The following is a 21916-nucleotide window of genomic DNA, read 5'->3' as shown; positions in this document are numbered from 1 at the left end:
TACAAGTGTTTATAGCCTCATTAGGTCACATAGAACCAGTGGGTGTGACTGAGTGTGAGGAGAACCATTGCTGAGATGTGGGAGGAGGACTGCTTACTTCTGCCCCTCTGCTGGTTTGAATAGCTTACCACAAGAGACATTGGTGGCCAGATCAGAAGCCTCCCTGGTTAAGCTCTAGTTAACCCTGACACTTGATAGCGTCCTGTCACTTACTCAAAAGCTCCAAACGGAAACTTTGCAGTCACAGCTGAAACACATTCTATATGACAGCATTTTTGTTTGGCTGCAAGGCAAAAAGAGTGAACCATACTACAGAAATTAACAGAAAAAGTATTTTCTAAGATTAAAAGATTCTAGGCCTTTCAGAGTCACAATACCTCAAGGACCAGTCTTTATAAACTCATGTAGGCTGGAGGGAGATGAAATGGAGAAGCAGGACTTGCAATCTATTCTCAACCATGCTGTGAGGCTGCTGCTATAACAAGCTATCAGAAGAGTATAAAAGCATGCCGATCTTTCCTCTCCACTTGCTTATTTATTTAATTAATTTATCAAATTTATATTCCACTCCCTCTTCCCTAAATGGAACGCAGAGCAGCTAACTGCATATAAAATATACCCAATACAGAAACAATATGGAAATATACAATAAACAAACTGTAAAAATATAAAACAATTAAAAATCTATCCCCATTAAAATCTATCTACTATCAAGCAGGGTGGGATGTGTGAGGACACAACTGAAGCATACTAGCTGCCTGGTGGATCACAATCACCCAAAGGCTGCCAAAAAAAGAGCAGGCTTGCATGCCCTGCAGTACCTAGGGAGGCCCCACAAGGCATGCATCTCTTTAAGCAACTGGTTCCACAGGATGGGGCCCCTACTAAGAAGGCCCTCATCCTTGTTGACACAAGGTGGACAGTTCTTGGACTAGGGGCCTTCATTAAATGCCAAGATGAAGATTGGAAAAGAAGGGAAGGCTCATGCTGGGAGAGGTGGTCCTGAATGTACAAGGCTCCCTGGCAGCTTAGGGCTTTAAAGGTAAGCACCAGCATTTTGAATTAGCATCAGATACTAATTGGGTTCCAGTACAGCTTCCATAGGATAGGTATTATATGTGCAGAGCAGGACACTCCTATCAGCAATCTATAAACTGTGTTCTGGACCACTTGCAGTTTCTGGAGTTTTTTCAAAAATAGCCCTGCATAGAGCACAATACAGTAGACCAATCTCAAGGTGACCGTTGGGTGAATTATTGTGGCATGTTCCTCCCAAGACAGATAGAAAGTTAGTTGGTGGGCCCAGCATTGATAGTAAAATGCAGTCTTTGTCACTGAAGACACATGTTCATCCGTGGAGAGAAGAGAATCGAGCCATACCTCCAGACTCCTGACAAAGTCAACCATAGAAAATCCAACCCTATAAAGAGTCCCACCTAGGGCACCTCCCACCTTCCCATCTTCTGGCCACCTAGGGCACCTAGATTCTCTGGCCACCAAGGCACATCTCACAACTTACTCTGGTTTTCTTCTCCACCTGTGGGATGATCCAACCAGCTGTCAACAGATTTATAGTGCACCAAAAACCCCACAGTCTGTCAAACTCACAATAGTTCTAGCCAAGCAATGGACCTCCGCCCTAGCCACGCTTGTAGTTGTTACCTGACCCCCAAATCCCAGCCAGTTGTGATTTACAAGAGCTGTTGCCTCTGCTGAGATACAGTTGCAACTTCTGGACTCCACCTGGCACTTTTCCTGATGTTCCGGCAAGACAGTCCTAACAACACTTGTTCTGGCCTCAGTTATTACTCAGGTAATTAGCTCTATTGTGGTCTGCTGGAGCTGTTGCCTTTGTTGGGACAGAGTTTTTAAGGCCTACCACCTCTTCGTGTTAGTAGTCCACTTTAACACACTGGGGAAAGCTCAGGCATTTGACTTCAGAACATGTAGTCAGCTTTCCCAAAGGAAGAAGGAATAATTGAGATAAATAGTCTCACAGCCCCAGCAGCATAAGGAACTGAATTTGGGATTGGCTGCTTTGAGATTGGCATGTAGCTTTGGACTCCGTTTCACATTATGTCTTTCTTTAGCATAAAAGCCAGTTTCGCAGCTGAACATTTATTTAGAACTTTGTGAATCTCTTAAAGGATTGGATACTACTTGCTGACTGTTGTTTGGTGCAACATTTGGGTTTTCAGAACCAGTCACTTTTACTGTATGGAAGACCACAAGGTGATGGTGAAATAAGGATAACAACCCTGGACAAACGGGCAAGGCAAGATAGGTGAGAAGAGCCCAACCTTATTCTTTAATGCATGGTAGATACTCTTGTAATGGCTAAGACAAGCAAATAAGACTTGTTTTAAATTTTGGGAAAGGAAAGGTCCCCTGTGCAAGCACCAGTTGTTTCCGACTCTGGGGTGATGTTGCTTTCACAAGGTTTTCACGGCAGACTTTTTACGGGGTGGTTTGCCATTGCCTTCCCCAAAATTTTGGAAGACTGCCATATAAATAGCTCCTATCGTTGCTTTTCTTAAGTCCAGTCCAGTAAAGATCTTTTGAGTATAAGCTATTGAGAGGCAAAGTTCCCATTGTGTACCTAATGAAGGGAAATTTGACTAAAACTTTATAACCCCATAATCTTGTTGGTCTCAAAGGTGCAGCTGGACTCATGATTCCTTCATCAGTTATGTAAACAACAGCAGATTAAGAAGGGCAGATATTTTGGCTCTGAAGCATCACTTCCAACTTTTGACATTCCCAAGTGGTGAGAACTTCTAGGGCCAGTGCTATAGGATGGTGTTTCCACTAGATAAAAGAATACTGCCTCTTTATAAATCTTGTCCTATTTACAAACATACCAGCAGAGCACAGCTGAAGCAAATATTGTTCTTACAGCAGGCAAGAAGTTCACTGACCCTTGTATCAGATTCCCAGAGAGCAGCTGTCTGCCTGCAAGGGAGAATGAACCTATAAAAAGACAATGAAACATTCCTTCCTGTCCAGTCATTTAAATACTGAGTAAATTGCTGGAATTGGCCCATTGCCTATTGTTCTGGAAATCTGAGTCATCAGTTAGGATCAAATTATCTGGGAGGAGGCTCTGGGGTCCTTAGAGGAAATGACCCTTAATCAAATCCCTCTTAGGATGGGTTTTTGCATGATTGATAGAAGAGATGCCCTGGATTCCTTTGCTCTTTTGAGGTGACTCACTGTCTTTCAGGCTCCTTCTATCAGTTTTAGGCCCACACTGAGGTCTACCTGAATACAGAAAAGGGGGGACAAGTTGTAACAAAATGAGTCTTGGGGGCATCAATTTATTTATCTAATTTATATCCCACCCACCCCGCCAAAGGCAGGCTCAGGGAGGTTCACAAATTAAGGATCATGCAGTCAGATTAGCGTGACCGAACAAGATAAAACAACAGTAAAAACATAAGAACAATTATTAAAACATCCACAGGTGCTAGTACCTTTGTGAACCTCTTAAAGGATTTGAGCTTTGTGAACCTTCAATCATGCCCCTTTGTTTCTAGTTTTCTGATGATTTGTTAAAACAGTTGTGTCTGAAAGACATGATGGTTTCCCTCCTGCTTCAAATTAAGGTTCATTTTACTAATTCATTTATTGTTAATTTTGCTAGTGCTGGTGACTGATAGCTTAACACATTTTCACTGGATTCAATTTGTGTTACTATGTTATTGCATTTGTGCATCTACTATATCGATGGCTTGATTATTTTGTATTTTTAATTTAGGTACTTCATTTATATAATATTTTAACTCTGTACTGTGAGCTTCTTTGATTGCCTTTTTAATAGTATAAAGGCAGGACAAAAATTTCCTAAATATATACAAGAATTCTGCACGATCCTCCAATTCAGTCAGTAAGCATTGCACTTTGGCTTCTTTCTTGGTGCTGAATTCTCATATATAGATTAAATTTTTCCTGATCTCTAAAGGGTGCTATGCAAAATCTATTATTTGCAATAAAACTGGAAACTGAGAGTAGCACCACTGCAGCTAATGGTAACTGTTCAGTAAGGCACTGTTGCGTTGTATGTCCCAGAGAACAGAGGCCAGGGTAACCTGACATGATTCTTGATTCTGAAGTTTTATTGAGAGTGAAATTTCAGAACTGGAAATATCAGGAGTGTCTTTTGCACTATCAGTTATTGCTGGTTCCAGTTCCAGAAACAGCAACCATTTTATTGGGCTGGCAGTATCCAATGGTGTACCCCTAATATTGTTTCCAGCCAATCATCAGTAGTTCCCCAGACAATTTTCATAACTACAGATAATACAAAGACTGTAATAGGGAATAGAGACAGATTCACATCTTGCCCAGTCAAGATTCACACAAAGTTGGAGGCTATGCTTCCTATAGGTAACTGACAGTGCAGTCTGATGCAAAGTTACTTTGCAGAGGTGTACATTGTGTCTAATTTACATTCTTAGAAACTTGATCTCCTCTCAGCAGTTTAGGTCATATAATCAGATGCACTGTCAATTTAGCTTTAAAAATTGTTCATGTTATACAGCTTGCTAGTATGTCTTTATTCACACACATTGCCATTAACTACAATCTAAGCCATACTCTGCTTATGAATGAGTGTGAAGTTGTGAGTGTTTTTCTCCTTTTGGAAGCAGTGGAGTCTTGCATGTTTAGCTGTACACTTAGGTTTCAGTAAAGTCGATGAGACTTCAGAACGCTCAACACAAAGTACCATTTGCTGTTATGTCTTGCTATATAGCCATTTCCATATTCAGTGTAGAGTTGAGATAGCACTGCACTGCATTTTAGTAGGATTTTTTTTTTTTTTGCATCAAAAATGTCATTTCAGAGGACATGAAAAAGAGCGTTGCTCCTCTTGGAGGGGCAGAGGAAAACTCCTTTTGCTGTTAAATTGCAATCCATTTCCTGAAAAAATGCTTTACAAGTGAAGGGAAGGATGGCACTACACATATTTCATTCTTTTGTTTATATCTGTTCATGTGTCCCCAGAAGGAATACTGATATGGGAGCACATCTTACCACAAGGCACAAAACATGTGAAAAAGGCCCCCCAATTCTCTTCTGTGAATTTTAATGTATATTACTATTACAATCAAATATTTTCTATTAACAATGTATGCTTTCTAGGTGGTAATTGATAGTTGGCCTGTAGTAATGATATTTAATTTTTGACAGTTACAATGCAAATGGTATTTAGTATACGACAACTGACGTTCAGTGACATTTGATATTTGAAACTATTCAATTGACAGCTTTTGATATTTGGCAGCTGTCAAAAATCAAATGACCAAGAGATGTGGCCAACAATTTAAAGCACTCAACTTGCAATCCATAATGCAAGTTTCATATTTTGAGATAAAACTTCAGATTCAACATCCTAAATATGTTTTTGGAATCTAATTTTGAATTGCTATATTGAAAGCTTTTAAAGGCAGCACGTAGCCTTGATAAACTACATCTTGTTATATTTGTATTTTCATAGGCATATCTTCTTATTTGATTTGGCTGTAATTGTATGCAAACGGCGAGGCGATAATTATGAAATGAAGGATATAATTGATCTTCAGGAATACAAAATAGCCAACAACCCTACTACTGATAAAGAGAACAAAAAGGTAAAAAAGAAAAAAAAAGCGGTTAGACATAGTTATCGAGGGTAGATCCATCAGTGGTTACTAGCCATGGAGACTAAATGGAATCTCCTCTTCCAGAGGCAGTAAAGCTCTGAATACCAGTAGTGGGAGGTAGCATCATTGTCTGCTCATTTGTCTTTAAGGATAGCTGATTGTGCTGGACAAATGGCACTGTCGTAAACGAGCAGGACTAGTCATGTTCTCAAAATATATAACAGTTGCTTCATACCCAAGATATATCACCCTGAAATTCAGGAACCTCCTTTGGATAATGGTGTAATTGATAGTTGACTCCTACAAGAAAGAGGACTTCTGCAAAGAACCTGATCCTAAATGCAGTTAAATTGTCACATCAGGGAAGTTTTATATCCTTCATGTAGAGGAAGTCTGACCTTTCTCCATCGAATAGTTCTCAAGTATTTGTGAAGCTTTTTGAAATATATGTGAAGGTTTTTTGAACTGTGAAGTACAATATAAATTCTAAGCATTATCACTGGATCCAATGGTAATTTTTGTTTTTTCAATACCTTTTCCCTTTCACTGCTGCTTTTGCTGCATAGGGAAGTCTCCTAAAAGCAGAACGGGGAGAGGAATGGGAGGTCTGCATTGGAAGTGGGGGAACTGTAGTGGAAATCTGGTACTGGATCTATTACTAGAAATCTACTACTGAATCTGTAGTGTAAATATACTACTGGATCCAACCTTATATTATTTAATGGGAAACATAAAAATAGCAACAAATAACCTCAATCAGTTGTGCGGCACCACTTGCATTGTGTTTTCATTTCAACAGTGGTCTTATGGCTTCTACCTCATCCACATACAAGGACAGAATGGGCTGGAACTCTACTGCAAAACGAAAGATTTGAAGAAAAAGTGGCTCGAGCAGTTTGAAATGGCACTGTGAGTATTTCTGTGCACTGTGTGAAAATTTCATCAACTGAAAGCAATTAAATATTCCATAATCCAACAATGATTTTAATATTAAAGTAGTTCCTTTGCCATTAAAATTCATTTATAAAATACATGTTTTAAATGATGATACATATTGAAAATGCAGTTCTTCAAAGAAATAGAAGAGGGAGCTCTAAGCTCTCTTTTTTGTGATTCCCTTTCCTCTGTAGGCTGTGCCTTAGTGCTCTGGTATCTAGGGAAAATATTAATGGATTTAGCAATAAATATTTAACATAATTGTGGCTGATTTTGCTATCATTGCCTTGGTAAACTAAAATGTATTACTGAGGGAGATGGGGATGTTGGCCTTTTTCCTCATGGCTTCTAACTAATTTATTATGTAGCATTTGGATCAGGTTTCCTGGGTTATTAAATTTGTCTTCAAGGATTTAATTCCTCTCTTCTTAACACAAGAACAAAAAGAGTATTAGGTGCTATAGAATCTTTGTAGAAATGTTAAAAAATTATTCTGCCAATTTAAATGTTCTTTGGGTTCTCTGTTACCTTTCTTTTGCTAACTAATATTATACTTATAATGGTCATTCTTTTGATTTCTGATGAACAATCCAGTGCCAAACAAACAGAACAGTATAATGGAATAAAATATTGGTAGGAGCTATTCCATAGCAAAGAAAGGAACAGTTTCTATCCTCATGGTTTCTCTTGTTCTTTTCATACGTATTCAGAAGATGTATACTGATCATGTTTCATAGCAAAGGATTGCAGCTGTCCAGCCAGTTAATTAGAACTTATATTACAATTATTAAGTAGTTATTTATAAATTGTTCCTACCTTTGGATGTATATGTATTTTATGAATGGAAGCAGATAGCATCTAGCCTGGGGTAGTTTTGAATAAGCCGTGTCATTTAAACAGCAGTCTTATGGCTTCTGCCTTATCCACTTGACAGAGAACTACGCAGGTCAAGTACTGAGCTGAAACAATATCAAGCATGCTCAAGCCCTCTGCCTAATAGTGTATTAAAGCTGGAAAAGTGCCTGGTATCTTCCGTGTTACATTTGTTTTGTTTTGGTTTTTTATTGCTCAAAGATCTTTTCTTTCTTCATGTTGTCTCATTCTCTAGTCAGTTCCATAGATCTCTATTCTTGTGACTGCCAATGATTCTTTCTCACTCATGCACACACTTTTAATTCCTGACTTTGTCTAGTAGCCATGGCCTTCCTCCCTTGGGTTTCTGAATATGCTTGGTACCCTAAGAGTATACACTAATAAATCAAGAATGGCAACATCTGTATTTGGAGCCTCCACATTTGCAGTAATTTAGCTTAGACTTTGCCATGGATAATTGACTGATGGATAGTTAGTTTGAACTTTTATTTTGGTTTGTAGATGATTGTCCTGTATTCATGTCCCATAACTATCCAATTGTACTAACAATTTTGTAGATTACACCTGCTCCCTTCCCTGATGACTCTGCCTGAATTTTTGCATACAGGTGGCAGTATTTTTTTCTGGGAAGTTGGGTTTGGGTTTCCCAGACCCGACTCTCTTTTCCTTAGCCACACACCAGCTGTGGGAAATGTCATTTTAACATTGGCGGGTGCCTGATTTGGCTTGAAGAATGGCATGGAGCGGAAACAGGAGCCCCTGCTCCTCCTTCATTGCAGTTTTAAGCCAAATCAGGCACCCTTCTATGTGGCTGCAGGGAACCTGGGACCAACTTTTCAGAAAATATGTTGTTTAGTTTGGCCCTTAATTCATAGCAGAAGTATGATTTAAATCAAGATTTTCCTGATTCATAACTCATTGTCTTAGACACTCCTAGTATCTCCCTGTGATATAAGCATTGGTTCTTCTTGCACAAGACCTTTCTTTTTACCAAAGCTAATGCTTCATCCTATGTGTCTACAAGGAGATAGTGACTATTTGGTTATTTTCATTTGGAACTTTAATACATTATACTGTTCAAACAGCCCAGCAAATGCACTGAATGCATTGTAAGTGAACCCACACCACAACTGATGATCTAAGTGATTTACTTAGCTTTTTTTGCTGTTTTGATGAAGACTTTTGTGGGTTTTAATACATTTCAGTTGCCTGCTTTCCTGCACGTATGCTGTCAGCTATAAAAGCCTCATAGGCTTGTAAAAGTGCTGGGTGTTGTCCAACAATCACTGCCGCTCCTAACAGCCCTTTACTAAAGGTGATTTGTTGTTGTTGATTATCACAACTGAATAGAACCAAGGGATTTGGTGGTTCAGCAACTTTATGTGCTTGACTTGAGTGCGGATTGTATTTTGGCTTGGGCGCATGACAGAATATCAGTTTAGTGGTCTCAGCTGATGCTTCCCTAAGGCATGTCTTGTCCACACTGAAAACCGCATCACAGTATTACACCCTTCTGTGTGATTGGCAGCAGGTATACTGTTGTGTATTATTTGCAGTCTGCAATGTAAAATGGCAGCATGGGCTCCAAGTATGGGGTGACAGAAAACAGCAGCCCGTTGGCACTGGAGTGTACCTGTGTGATGCACACATCCCAACTCCCCCTCCCCTCCCCAGTAAGTTCCAGTGTGCAGTACCAGAAGCGATCTTGGTTAAGAAAGAAGCAGCTGGGGAAGGAACTGCTCTGAGCACACTTTGTATGATGGGGGAGGGGTTAGTAGCATGCTCATGGACTCTTGAGTTTTAAACTATACTCTATTTTTCATGTGATTTGTGGCATACTCACACATTCAAAATTTGGTTCTACCACTATAATTTCTTTTAGATTTGAGAAACTGTGGAGGGAGAAGCACATGAGTCTGGATTGAACCGCCACACATTAATTGATCACATGAACAAGCAATAACTTTTGATTACCTTTTTCTGGGTCAGTGTTAGTGATGGGCACACTGCTTTCAGCTTTGGTTTTGGAACTTATTTTATGAACTTTGTTGAGAAGTAAAGAAACTAATCTCTTTCCCAAGAATTCTGTCCCAGTTTATTATTATAGCGCACTGATTTTGCTGCACACATATGCAGTTAATCTGTTTTCCCCTGAGGAAACCACTTGCAAAGTCCATTTCTTGATTTAGTACATGCTATATTGCCACTTCTCCATGGAGTTTAGGATGGTATTTGTTAGTCTCATCTCCTCCTCTATTTTACCCTCACTACGTATGAACATATGAAGCTGCCTTATACTGAATCAGACCCTTGGTCCATCAAAGTCAGTATTATCTTCTCAGACTGGCAGCGGCTCTCCAGGGTCTCAAGCTGAGGTTTTTCACACCTGTTTGCCTGGACCCTTTTCTGGAGATGCCAGGGATTGAACCTGGGAGCTTCTGCTTACCAAGCAGATGCTCTACCACTGAGCCACTGTCCCTCCTTGTGAGGTAGGTCAGGTTGAGAGAATGAAAGGCCAGTCCAAGTCAGCTTCATGGCACAATGGAGATTTGATCCTGGGTTTCCCAGATCCTGGTCCTGTGCTCTAACCACTACATCATACAGAATACTGGCACTGAGTGGTTTTTAGATCTGGATGGTGGACTGCAACTGTACAAAATGACTGCAAGAACTACTGAGAGAACTAGTTAGCTGTAGTTCTTTGTCTTAGCCGAGAGAATGCAAGAGATCGTGCAGGCAGTATGCAAGTCAGAGATGTAAACTATTGATTTACTGGCTTCATATTTTCTGTACTGCCCCCAAACACATCCTTCCTTCCTTCCTCTTTTTTTTTTGCTATGCAGTGAACAGATGGTTTCATTGAGCTGTGCACAACAACATCCGGATAGCTTTGCTTGAGAGCCTGCGGACGCTTGACTTGGAACTTATCAGACTGTGAACTCAGCATGCAGTTTACCAACAAAGCTTTCTGTCTCAATTCATTGTGCAGCATCTTAAGCTTTCATTTAGGTTGAATTTCACCTGTCATTACTATGACTGCTTCCCTAATTTCTTTAGGGTCTTCCTGTACCTTCTCACAGTCCTTCCTAATCCTCTGTACATTTTAGCCCATCAGCACAAATTTTCCACTTCATTATTCAAACCTTCTTCCGAGCCATTAAAATAAAACCAAACATTGTTATGTATTCATACAGTGAGGCCTTCTTCCAAGATGTGCAGAGGAAAGGCTATTGCAGTAACTTGCACCATGATGCTTGCCAGTTAGCAGGTTGTAACTCACTGTATACTGATGGCCTTATTTTTTAATTTTTATAGTTAAGTCTTGCTCTCTGGATGGGCCTGTCTTTTGGTAAACTACTCCTTCCACCCTGTATATAATAGAAAATCTCAACAAAGGCTTCCTGTTTTCTTTGATAGGATTATCCCAATTTGAATAACTCTCTGCCTATGTTGTCCCAGTCTTGACTTGCTAAGCATAAATGTCAGTATTCTCTGTTAATCTTTTTCATTGGATTGTACCACTTTAATCTGAGGAAGTTACCCCTTTTTTAAAAGCATCCCTATGGCTTATTACTCACAAATAGAGGTGAAGTTGTAAATTTGTATCTGGACTTTACCACTTTAATCCGCTTGTGAGGATTCATATGACTAAATGGTCTTCTACAAAAACAGACACCCCCCTGCCCACTGCTATATGCCAGGGATAAAGGTCATCATTCTAGTATTTGCTCAGACATGGCAGTCATATATGTTGGGAATCCCACCCCCCCAGATAGAGCTTTAAATATCAATACTACCACCTTAACTTGATCCCAGAAATAGATTGTAAGCCAGTGCAGATGAATCGAGACTGGAGAGACATGGATCCTCCGTATGACCTACTCCAGACAGCATTCAGTACCAGTTGTAGTTCTGGACACTCTTCAAGGGTAGCCCCATGTACAGTGCACTGCAGTTATCTAGTATGGATGTCACCAGGGCATTTACCGCAGGAAGGGCTGCAGCTGACCCATCCAACTGGTGGAAGGTGCCCCTGGTCACTGCTGCCACCTGTTTATCCAACTGGAGGTCTAGCATCACCCCTTCTCAGACTTTGAACCTGCTTTTTAAGGGGAGTGAATCCAGAGCAGGATAGACCTCAGCACCTTGTGTTGGTCCTTTCTGTCATCAGTAAAACTTCTGTGTTGTCAGGATTAAGCTTTAGTTTATTAACCCTCACCCCAGCCCCTAAAACCCTCTACATTCTAAGACCCAGATTACTCATGGAATAATTTTCATGTACATCTCCCAATGTTTTAAAATCAGGAAATAATCCCTTTCTCTGGGTGTTAAAACCTGTCAGAAGGAAGGTAGTTGCTGGTGGTAATAGTTCCTTTTTTAAAAAAAGTGACCCCACCTGATTGTGAGATTCCTATTAACAAAAAATACATTGGATGTGCTTTGTCAGCCCTTTTAAGGGATCCATAAAAACCCTTTCTGTTTAAACATTCTGCTGATCTACAGATGCTTGGGTGTTGCTGATTATATGCTGCCTCCTGTTTCATGTTGAACATGAAATTTAATATGCATTTAAAATTGTTTATGTTTTTATACAGGGTGGCTGTTTTTATTTGTATTGTGAACCTCTTTGAAGTTACCAGTAAAAATCACATTGTATATTTCCAAACAAGCATTATTTTCTTTAGAATGATATGGTTTCAGGGAATTCTACAAAGACAGCATTTATGCTAAGGATTAAGGGGTGACATGATAGAGGTTTATAAGATTATGCACGGGATAGAGAAGGTAGAGAAAGAAGTACTTTTCTCCCTTTCTCACAATACGAGAACTTGTAGACATTCAATGAAATTGCTGAGCAGTTGGGTTAGAATGGATAAAAGGAAGTACTTCTTCACTCAAATTCACTGCCTAGGAGGTGGTAGTGGCTGCAGGCATAGACAGCTTCAAGAGGGGATTGGATAAACATATGGAGCAGAGGTCCATCAGTGGCTATTAATCACAGTGTATTGTTGAAATTCTCTGTCTGGGGCAGTGATGCTCTGTATTCTTGGTGCTTGGGGGGGCACAGTGGGAGGGATTCCAGTGTCCTGGCCTCCTGATGATGCCTGATTTTTTTGGCCACTATGTGACAGTGTTGGACAGGATAGGCCATTGGCCTGATCCAACATGGCTTCTCTTATGTTCTTAAGGATGCCATTCTCTGTTCCCATGTGCTGTTTATTTATATTTATTCATAAATTGGGCTTTAACTGAGCAAAACACTCTCATCTATCTTCCATGCTAGGTGGGTTGGAATCACTGTGGACTAAAGATAGGTACTGCAGATGCTGAATGTCCATCAGAATACCAAGAGCCTTGCTGGAGAGACTACTGGTCTATCTAGTCCAGCATGCCATCTCATACAGTGTCCAACCAGTTCCTTTCAAGAGCCAGCAACAGGGAACAGAGACCAAACCCTTTCCCTAATATTGCCTCCTGGCACTGATATTCAGAAGGTTACTACCTCTGAATGTGGAGGTTTCATTCAGTCACAATGGCAAGTAGCTAGCTACTAACAGACGTACCCTCCATACAACAAAAATGAAATTCAGAGAGGATTTTGTATATCCAGAGGGACACTTCAGGTATTCAGAAAAATGTGACTTTTCACAGTTATTCTATTTTTTTTGTGGGGGGGGGAACCCTCCAAATTTAGAATTTTCCTTGTTGCTGCTGTGGCAGCTGAAATAGTGCATTGGCAATGGGTCTTCTACATGGCATGTTTCTCTATTCCAGTACCCAGCAATTGCCACCCCTGGCACTACAAGAGCTTTTTCAGTTCTTTTAAAATATCAACAATTATATTGTTATGATATTAAAATAATCTGTGTATCAGGTTCTTTGAATTCCCAGTTTTCATTTTTTAAAAAAAAATGTCTTATGATTATATATGCTTTAGAAAACAAAAAAGCCTCCTAGTCACAGGTGGAGGAAATGGCTACCGTGAAGATGGAGGGAGGGAAAATGGCTGCCATTTGGGTGGAAAAATGTGAACTTTCCTTCTCACACAGCAGCCATCTGGGCTTTGCTGCACTGTTTCACTAAACTTTGCAGCCAAATAAGTTTTGGAAAGATCAGAGAAGCCAGAGAAATGCTGGGAGGTCACAAATGCTGTGGGGTTAGCCGGAACACCATTTCCACCCCCTCAAACCCTCCCCCACTTCCCAACAGCATCAGACTTGGGACAAATAATCCTTGCAGATATGGCCTTTATGACTGTATATGTGCATGGGGATGACAGTACTGGGAATTGTCTAGCAGCATCAGCCTCTGCTGAAAATGAGCTGACACCAGTCCCAGAATCTTTAAAGGTGAGCTGTGGGGGACGGTTGACAGCCTGAGCCTGGCAACTGTCAGGAAAACTTGAGGTGGGGACATGGGGTGGGTGAAATGTCACTGTCCGTGATGGCACTGTTACTGACATCGCTACATCAGTTCCAGGTGCAACCCAGGAATTAAAAAGGTAAACTCTAGAAATCCATCAATTCCTGTTGCCACTTTTGGGTTGTACTCTGAAGTGATGTAGCACCATCAGTGACTTCAAATCTTTTCTTCCTGCTGGAACAACGGGACAACAGAGCTTGTCAGTGGGAGGGAGCCGCTAGAGCTGCTCGGCTGGAGGCCTCCAGCAAGTAGTCTGTCGGGGGGAGAATAAAACGAGAACATTGTTTGTGTTGCCTCCCCCATCTCCCTACCGCCAACCCTCTCATTGGTTACCAGGCATAGCCAGGCAAAGGCAACCTTAGCAGCAGCCAATACTACTGCTGCTGAACCAGGTAGTAAAAAAAAAGAAAAGACGACTGCCTTGGGCTTCTTCTTTCTCTTGCTGCTGCTGGCTCCCATTGTGTCCCTGTTTTTTGAAATAGGAAATATGAAGAGGGGGGTGAGAGGCAATGTGCAGGATGAAGGGGAAACAGTATGTGTATGTAGGGAAATGAAGAGAATGAGGGTGTGGGCGATGTGAGCTTGGGAGAGAGAGGGATTGAGGATAGATGGGAAAAGGTGGAAAGAAGGACAATGAGGATTTGGATACAAGGGCTACAGCTGTGGCTGGAGTTCTCCTGGAATTACAGCAGATCTCCTCAACTACAGAGATCAGTTCCCCTGAAAGAAATGTCAGCAAAAAAAAAAGGGAGAAGACAATTAAGGAAGAGGGTTAAGGAGGAACAGACATAAAATAATGGATTGGACTAGATGACCCTGGAGGTCCCTTCTGGCTCCATGATTCTATGAAAATATTGTTGTGCATAGTGTGGGCTGAACTTGAAAGGAGAATAGCAATTGAGTCATAGAAGTGGGGAGTGGTAATGTTATGTTTTTTTAAACTTCCCATCGACTCCATGCTTCATGCCCCATACCACAGTTTCCATATAGGGTTGACTTTAAGGGTTACATGAAGAGGCAGATCAACCTGGGGGGGGGGGCAATTGTAACATCTTGCAACTGCTGAGTCTTGTAAATATTTGTGTGTACCTAATGGACATTTTAAATAAAGTCCTTATAGTTGCCATTTGGCTACTTTTTAATATTTTTGTTATTGTAATCCAGTTTGAATTCTGATTCTGTATTAAAAATAGAACACACATTTTAAAATAAACCTGAAGATTTCAAAGTAGTTCTGTGTATGCAGTGCTCCTTTTCTTCCAAAGCTACAATATCTGGTTTTATTTGATACACCAGTCTGAGAAAGCCACTTGCATATCGTAACAGGTCTTGTTTTTCTTGATTTATTCCAGGTAGGGTAGCAAGAAGATGCTTATTTTGTCTCCATTTCTTGTACTCTTTGCTTCTTGTTTTTGACTTATTGGTCAAGCTGAAGTCAAACCAATCTTTTTTTCAGTCATGGTGTGAAAAAATACATATGCATAGCAACTTCTGAGGGAATATTTGATCTATGACATATTGAACACTGACACATTAAATTAAAGCTGTTAATATTAATATCAATGCACACTAAAAGCTTGCATTATATGCTGAATTCTCTGAACAGCATGGGAAAGCACTTCATGTTTAACTGCTCGATGGATCTACATTTAGTCTTGCTTTTATCATGCTGAAATTCAGTTGTACTTAGATTTTTTTTCAAGAGATGTTCTGTCACTATTTGTGAAAGTGATTTCTAAAAGAAGTGGTGGGGGGTGAGAAGCAATCATTTTTAATTGCAGTGAATATTTTATTTTCTCTCTTTGATGGCTATATTTTTTCAATTATAGGTACTGTAGCAGGAATGTGTAAGGGGAAATGTGTTCATGAGAGAGAATGGAGCTTCCTTTTCTGTTGTGTTAGCTAGTGGTGATTTAGATAGTTCAAGTCTGGAGCTAGGTGCTGGACAAAAAAGGTAACTTAACCTTTCTCTCCGGTTGTCAAACAATTAGTTTCTATATAGATAAGAGCAAGAATTTATGGCAAGGTATGAGCTTTCATAAGCAGTGACTCAGAAAAGCTCATACCCTGCCACAAATTTTGTTAGTCTTTAAGGTGCTAATGGACTCTTGATCTTTTCTGCCACTACAAACAGTCAAACACAGATAGCCATTTTGATCTGTCTGTATAGATAACGTTCCTTGAAATCCATGGCTGGTTCATCCCAGCATTTTAAAAATGTGATATCAACAGTGTGAGAATCTGATTGGGATCATGAGGGAAAAATGGGCGGCCTTTTCCTCTATCTGGGTGATTTTACTGGTTCAAGTGCACTGCTTCCCACCATGCAGTAATTGTCAAAGAGGAATAAAAGATGGTCAAAAGATAGTAGTCCTCCCATTTTTAGGGCTAACCATGCTTTGGTTTTGTATATCATATTCACTCAGCAACAGTCACATAGTAGAAGAGTTAGCCTCCACTCCGGTGTAACTCTGATCTGAATAATTCTAATATTAACTAGATATCATGGTTTGACTTGGTATGGCTTTGTCACATTTTTCCTGCCATAAAGTTCAAGGTGCTTGATGTTGAACAGCCCTAGCATCTAAGAGATTGTGGCACTTCTGATACATTTTTAGTGGCTCTAATAGACTTTGCTATTGTTCAATGAATCCCTGTTGCTCCGGGGGAGGGGGGTGTTGGGGTTAGATTCCAGTTTTCAATAATATACTTTGGTATTGGCATAGGGAAAAAAGGATAACACGTCCTTTTTTTTTGCTGTCAAGTCACAGCTGGCAACCCCATAGGGGTTTCTAGGCAAGAGATGTTTAGAGGTGGCTTGTCATTGGCCATTTCTGTATAGCAACCCTCCCATCCAAGGGATCTCCCATCTAAGGGGTAGAAGGTGCCCACCGACCCTTTCCTCAAGCAGTAGGCTGTTTTCTGGAAAAAATTCTTTGAGGATTGACAAACCCTCACAAGCAATATGTGCTGCATGATGGGGTACTATAGCAACAAAGGGGAAATCAAGTAAAATGGCCTCTTTCCCTCTGTCCTGAAGATGCAGAGTTGCAGGCTATAAAGGGGAGAGGGGAAAAGAGACTATTCTGTATGAACCTATACAGGTTCTGCAAAAAGCTATAAGGATAATTTTAATTGTAAAGTTAAATGCATTTTCTACTCATTATATTTATTCAAAAGACATTTAGAGCTTGTTTTGCCTCCTTGTTAAATTGCTTTGCTCTGTGAACATTTGTTGTTGTTTGAACTAGGGACTCACCCTTGGCCTGTTTTCTGTCAGCAGCTCCTTCTTGCCTTTAATTTCCCCAATAAAGTATAGGCCCCATGCCTTGTTTGGGTTAAGTCTTGCATGCCCTTGTAACCCAGTTTTCTGTAGATGATAAATACCTGCAAAATCTAAACTGAAGCATTAGTTTGCCCTACCTTTTCTGAGGCGCTAACAAATTACGATCAATGAGACAAAAAGAAGTTTGGGAGTGGAACATAACAACAGGACGGGAAAAGAATGAGGAACTCTGTCTTTTCCCCTACTATACTAGCATCTTTATCCTTACTATATTACCGTCTTTCTCCCCCTTGACCTAAGCTTGCAGGTTTCTGATGCAGCCCTTGACTTTTAATCCTCAAGGGAAAATAATGTGCTTATGTGATCCTTCTAATTTGACACAAGATGAAGGGCTAAAATTATGTTTCTCAATTTACAATCAAACTAGCTCTGGACATTTAAGTTCTGCACATTAATTTAATCACTAGCATTTCTGAACAGGTATACAGGTCATGGTAAGTGAGGGCTTTTTATTGATGGTCATTTTGGTTTGTCATAGAATTAAAGTTAGAATATAGCTTATTGCATATGCAGAGCACAGTATGCAGCTGTCCTTTTGATAAATGTGAATTTAGTAGCAGAGCTTAGTAATGCGTCAGATAACTTGCAAAGCAGTAGTTGCCCAAAGTAGGGTTAAAAACTCAGTTATTTAAAGACCAAGTAAGAACAAGGTAGATGCAGTTTGATGAGGTCTTTATCCAGCAGTGGATTGGTATGAATGAAAAATGGTTCCTTCATATCTCCTGGTTATTACAGTCTATTGATTGTTACATGAATAAATCATTGTGAACCAGAATTGTTCTTCCATAGGAGGAAAGAGGCTAAAACTCGGTCATTAGCGTGATTGAAACAATGCACTACATATCTGGAAAGCTAGCAAGATTAAATCCTTTAATCTTTAAAAGGGCAGCCATCCTATGATCAAATAAGCAAATTTCCTAGCAAAGTCTTAGAAGTAAATTGCATTCTCTTGATCAAAAACACAGTTTACTTGCGATACAGTTAATTTAATTAGGCAACATGCCTGTCTGCTAAAGATCCTTTGATGTGACAAATCTAGGATTCATGAGTATTAACATATGGATGCGTGAATCATTCATTCAGTAAACCCTGTTCTTAAGATTTATAAGGTACAGATTGAAAGTCCTAAATGTAAGGAAGGGGAGTGGGGATTAAGGTATGGGGGGATGATGAAAAACCCCTCTTCCCTTCTTTGTCTTCTATGTGTCTTCTATTAACATTATCTGAACTAAGACTAAGACCCCTTGTGGTGAAAAATAGAACAGGCTGTGGGCAAGGGCCCCCCATTCTTGCTGTCTTCCCTCCCACCTACCCAAAGGAAGGCATTCACTCCCTTCCACCCTTGGTGTCTTCCCTCCCACCCACCCCCAACTTCCATTCCTCCCTCTCCGACTACCACCCATCCCACCCACCTCTTCCTCTCAACTATCCCCATACCCTTGGCATGCCACTACCCCCCCCCACCCATGACATTCACTCACCCCACCCCTGCTGTCTTCCCACCCACCAATCCTTGGCCTTCACTTGCCCCTTTTGCTGTCTTCCCACTCAGCCTGCAGCTGAATCAGATACAGGCTCCCCCCCACCCCCACATGTGTGTGAGTGTGTACCTGTGTCTTTGGTGGCTGAAAGCCCTGACAGAGGCCCAGAATGGAGATAAGGCAGAATAATTACGGGGGGGGGGGGGATGACGACAGTCATACAGACACTGAAGCTCAGCTTGCAGTGCATTTTGCTTGCAGTGCATTTTCCCCGCTTTTTCTGGTCATATTTAGCCTTGCAGCTTTTAGCATCAATGTGAGCTTGTGGTGTGATCCAGGTGTTGTTTTTTTTTGCCTGGCTTGCTTGTGTTATGGTATACCATAGAATATGTGCCTCTAGGTGGGGGAACTGTAGGGGAACTGATCTGACTTCAATTTTCTATCTTCTTTCCCTTCCCTGCCAAGGAAAAGTACAGTCTTTCTCCACAGTGTGGACCAAAGCAGGACGGAAGTGACCCCAACAGGATTCAATTTATTTATTATGTTAGATTTATATCCCGCCCATTCTGCAAAGAGGTGGCTAATAAAATAGAGGCAACATTAGTAAACAGTATTAAAACCATAACAATAAAACAATTAAATAAAATCACAGTTGTGCTACTACATCTATTATAACACAGAGTCTCCCATCAAAACATCCGTTTTCTCTGGGGGAACTGATCTTTGCCATCTGGAAAGCAGCTGTAATTCTGAGTGATCTCCAACCCTCACCTGCAGATTGGCAACAATGGTTCTCCTGAAAGAAGTGGCTGGTTTGGAGGGTGAAGTCTATGGCATTGTACCTGTCTGAGGTCCCACCCCTCCTCAAACCCCATCTTCTCCAGGCTCCACTCCTCATATCTCCAGGAATTTCCCAACCTGGAGTTGGCAACCTCATCTCCTCAGCAGCAGTAGCAAGCGGCTGGTAGCAAGTAGTCAACCTCCAGATGGAGCCTGAAGATCTGGTATCATAGCTGAACTCCAGAGAACAGATCTCTCTCATCCTGGAGAAAATAACTGCTTTGGAGGGTGAACTCTGTGACTTTCTGTATAGCTGAGTCTCTCCCTTCACTGACAGAGGCACCTTGATTGCCTAGCAACAGCCTTTGGCTAACAGCCTTCCCCAGTGGCCCAGTCCTTGTCTTTCCTGGGATGAGGCTGAGGGGAGGGGGGAGGGAATGACAGAAAAGTGGCAGCCACCATGGCCTCTAAAGAAATGCTCCTGGCAGGGCCAGGCCTTGAAGCCTACACTGCTGAGGAACTATGATCATTATAGGATCACTACCAGAAAAAAGCAAGATCCCACCTATACTGAAGTTGTACAGCACCTTAAAATGTATTTTAAATTGTTATTTTGTCATTTAAAATTGTAATTGTAAATGTTTTTGAACTGATTGTCAGCTGCCCAGAGTCCACCTGTGGAAAAGGCGGGATATAAGACTAAGGTAATAAATAAATAGTCACATTATCACCTTCATTCCCTGTCACTTCAGTGTTTCTGTGCTGCTGCTACTGCTTACTCCTTTTCTTCCAAATGGCACAGAGAGTGGTTAGGCAACAGAGGGCTGGAGAGAGGATTGTGCCCAGCCAATGGCATGCAAGTTCTCTTGAGTAGTGGTTGATGGGCCAATCACTGATAGAGTGCACACCACAGCCAATGGGAACACTGGATTTGGCCAGTTCCATTAGGGAATTATTATCTATGATGATAAAGATGGTTGGTAATGTACTTACCCCCATATTTTATGTGACTCTGATGGCATACAAGAGGATCTGCAAATTATAGATCAGGGTTAGAACTGAATTTAAAAAATCTTGATTACAGTCATTTATTCCTTCAGACCAACACGACTACCCACCTGGATCTATCTCCAATCTAATTAGAGAAGTCTGTCTGATATCTGTTTATGTAATTTAGCTGATGTCATCATTGATGAAAATTTCTTTGCCAAAGGCTTACTTACAAAGACAGTTTCCCTGCCAGCCATATGTTTTCTCTGTTTAAGGGTCTTATACTTTTGAGAGTTTTCTGGTAAGTATCTTTGTTTCTGAGATCCAGAAATGGTGCCTTCTTGCAGGAACTGTTTATCTGACATGAGGTTGCTTAGGACCTGTGGAAGAGCCTTTTCAGCTGTTCCCTTAAACTTCCAGACACCTCCCTATAGGCCTTTGAGAATAAATTAAATACATTATTGTTCTGCAGTGCCTTTGACTGAACTGACTGATCACAGGATGACCCCTGTTGTGTCGGGGAACTTAATTTTTTAAAATAGCAAATACTTTAACTTACTGCCTTTAATTATAAATCTTTTTGGTTTTACTGTCAGTCACCTGGGCCAAAAGGCAGCATATATAATAAATACTGAAACAAAGTTTGAGTCCAGTGGCACCTTTAAGATCAACAAAGTTTTATTCAAATTATAAGCTTTTGTGTGGAAACACATTTCGGAACCTACAACTCCTTTCCACCAAGTTTTTCTGTGATTAGGACTTGGTGGAAGAGAGTCATAGGATCGAACTGCCTCCTTGGCCACTTCACGTTTCTTCGCTTCCCTCCCACTTTTCAAGAAGTATTCTTTCCCTAGCACCTGATGTCCTTAAGCTTGGATAAGGAAAATCTTGTCAATTTCCTGGATTTCTTCCCACAATTGTTGACATTACTGTCAATTATCTTAGTTCTCCACTTTCTAATGTTGGTTTTGTGGACTTGTGTCATGTATGCTGCATATTTTTGTATAGTTTTTGTATACAATTTATACCTTTCTTTTCTTTTTGTATACAATTTATACTGTTCTTCTTCCCTGACTTTTGGGACTGATCCAAAGAGTGAAACTCATTCTCCTCCTCTATCAGGATAAAGTGACTTTGCCTATAGGGGGAATAACACATCTTTCCTCACCTTTGCAAACAGCTCATGTTAAACTGTATTCCTAGTTGTTTGAATGAAAGTGGGGCCTTTTATAGATCCAGGTGGGTAGTCATGTTGGCCATTCTGAAGCCTTTTATATAACTGAACTGTATTGTTTGTAGAATATCTCCCTTAAACATTTCTTGTGAAATTTGATATGCATATTCAGATCATAAACATTAGCTATCTATCCTCCTGACTTTGAGGGGAGCAGAAGAGCCCACTGGCATTCATACATGATCAATCTAGCGGCTCATCATTACAGTTA

At 40.6% G+C, this 21916-nt stretch overlaps 1 protein-coding gene across 1 annotated transcript in view; it reads left to right on the top strand.

The window, feature by feature from the left end:
• The window catches only part of VAV3 (vav guanine nucleotide exchange factor 3), a 230022-nt gene that overhangs the window by 105350 nt on the left and 102756 nt on the right, over nucleotides 1-21916 (top strand). The window contains exons 13-15 of the mRNA XM_060232308.1: nucleotides 2199-2284; nucleotides 5498-5630; nucleotides 6442-6551. Of these exons, the coding sequence (XP_060088291.1) occupies nucleotides 2199-2284; nucleotides 5498-5630; nucleotides 6442-6551 (329 nt within the window). The remainder of the gene's footprint in view (nucleotides 1-2198; nucleotides 2285-5497; nucleotides 5631-6441; nucleotides 6552-21916) is intronic.

Source organism: Heteronotia binoei, chromosome 2 (assembly GCF_032191835.1).
Source record: "Heteronotia binoei isolate CCM8104 ecotype False Entrance Well chromosome 2, APGP_CSIRO_Hbin_v1, whole genome shotgun sequence".
In the NCBI taxonomy this organism is placed as follows: Eukaryota; Metazoa; Chordata; class Lepidosauria; order Squamata; family Gekkonidae; genus Heteronotia; species Heteronotia binoei.
This window is presented reverse-complemented; position numbering and strand designations above follow the sequence as displayed.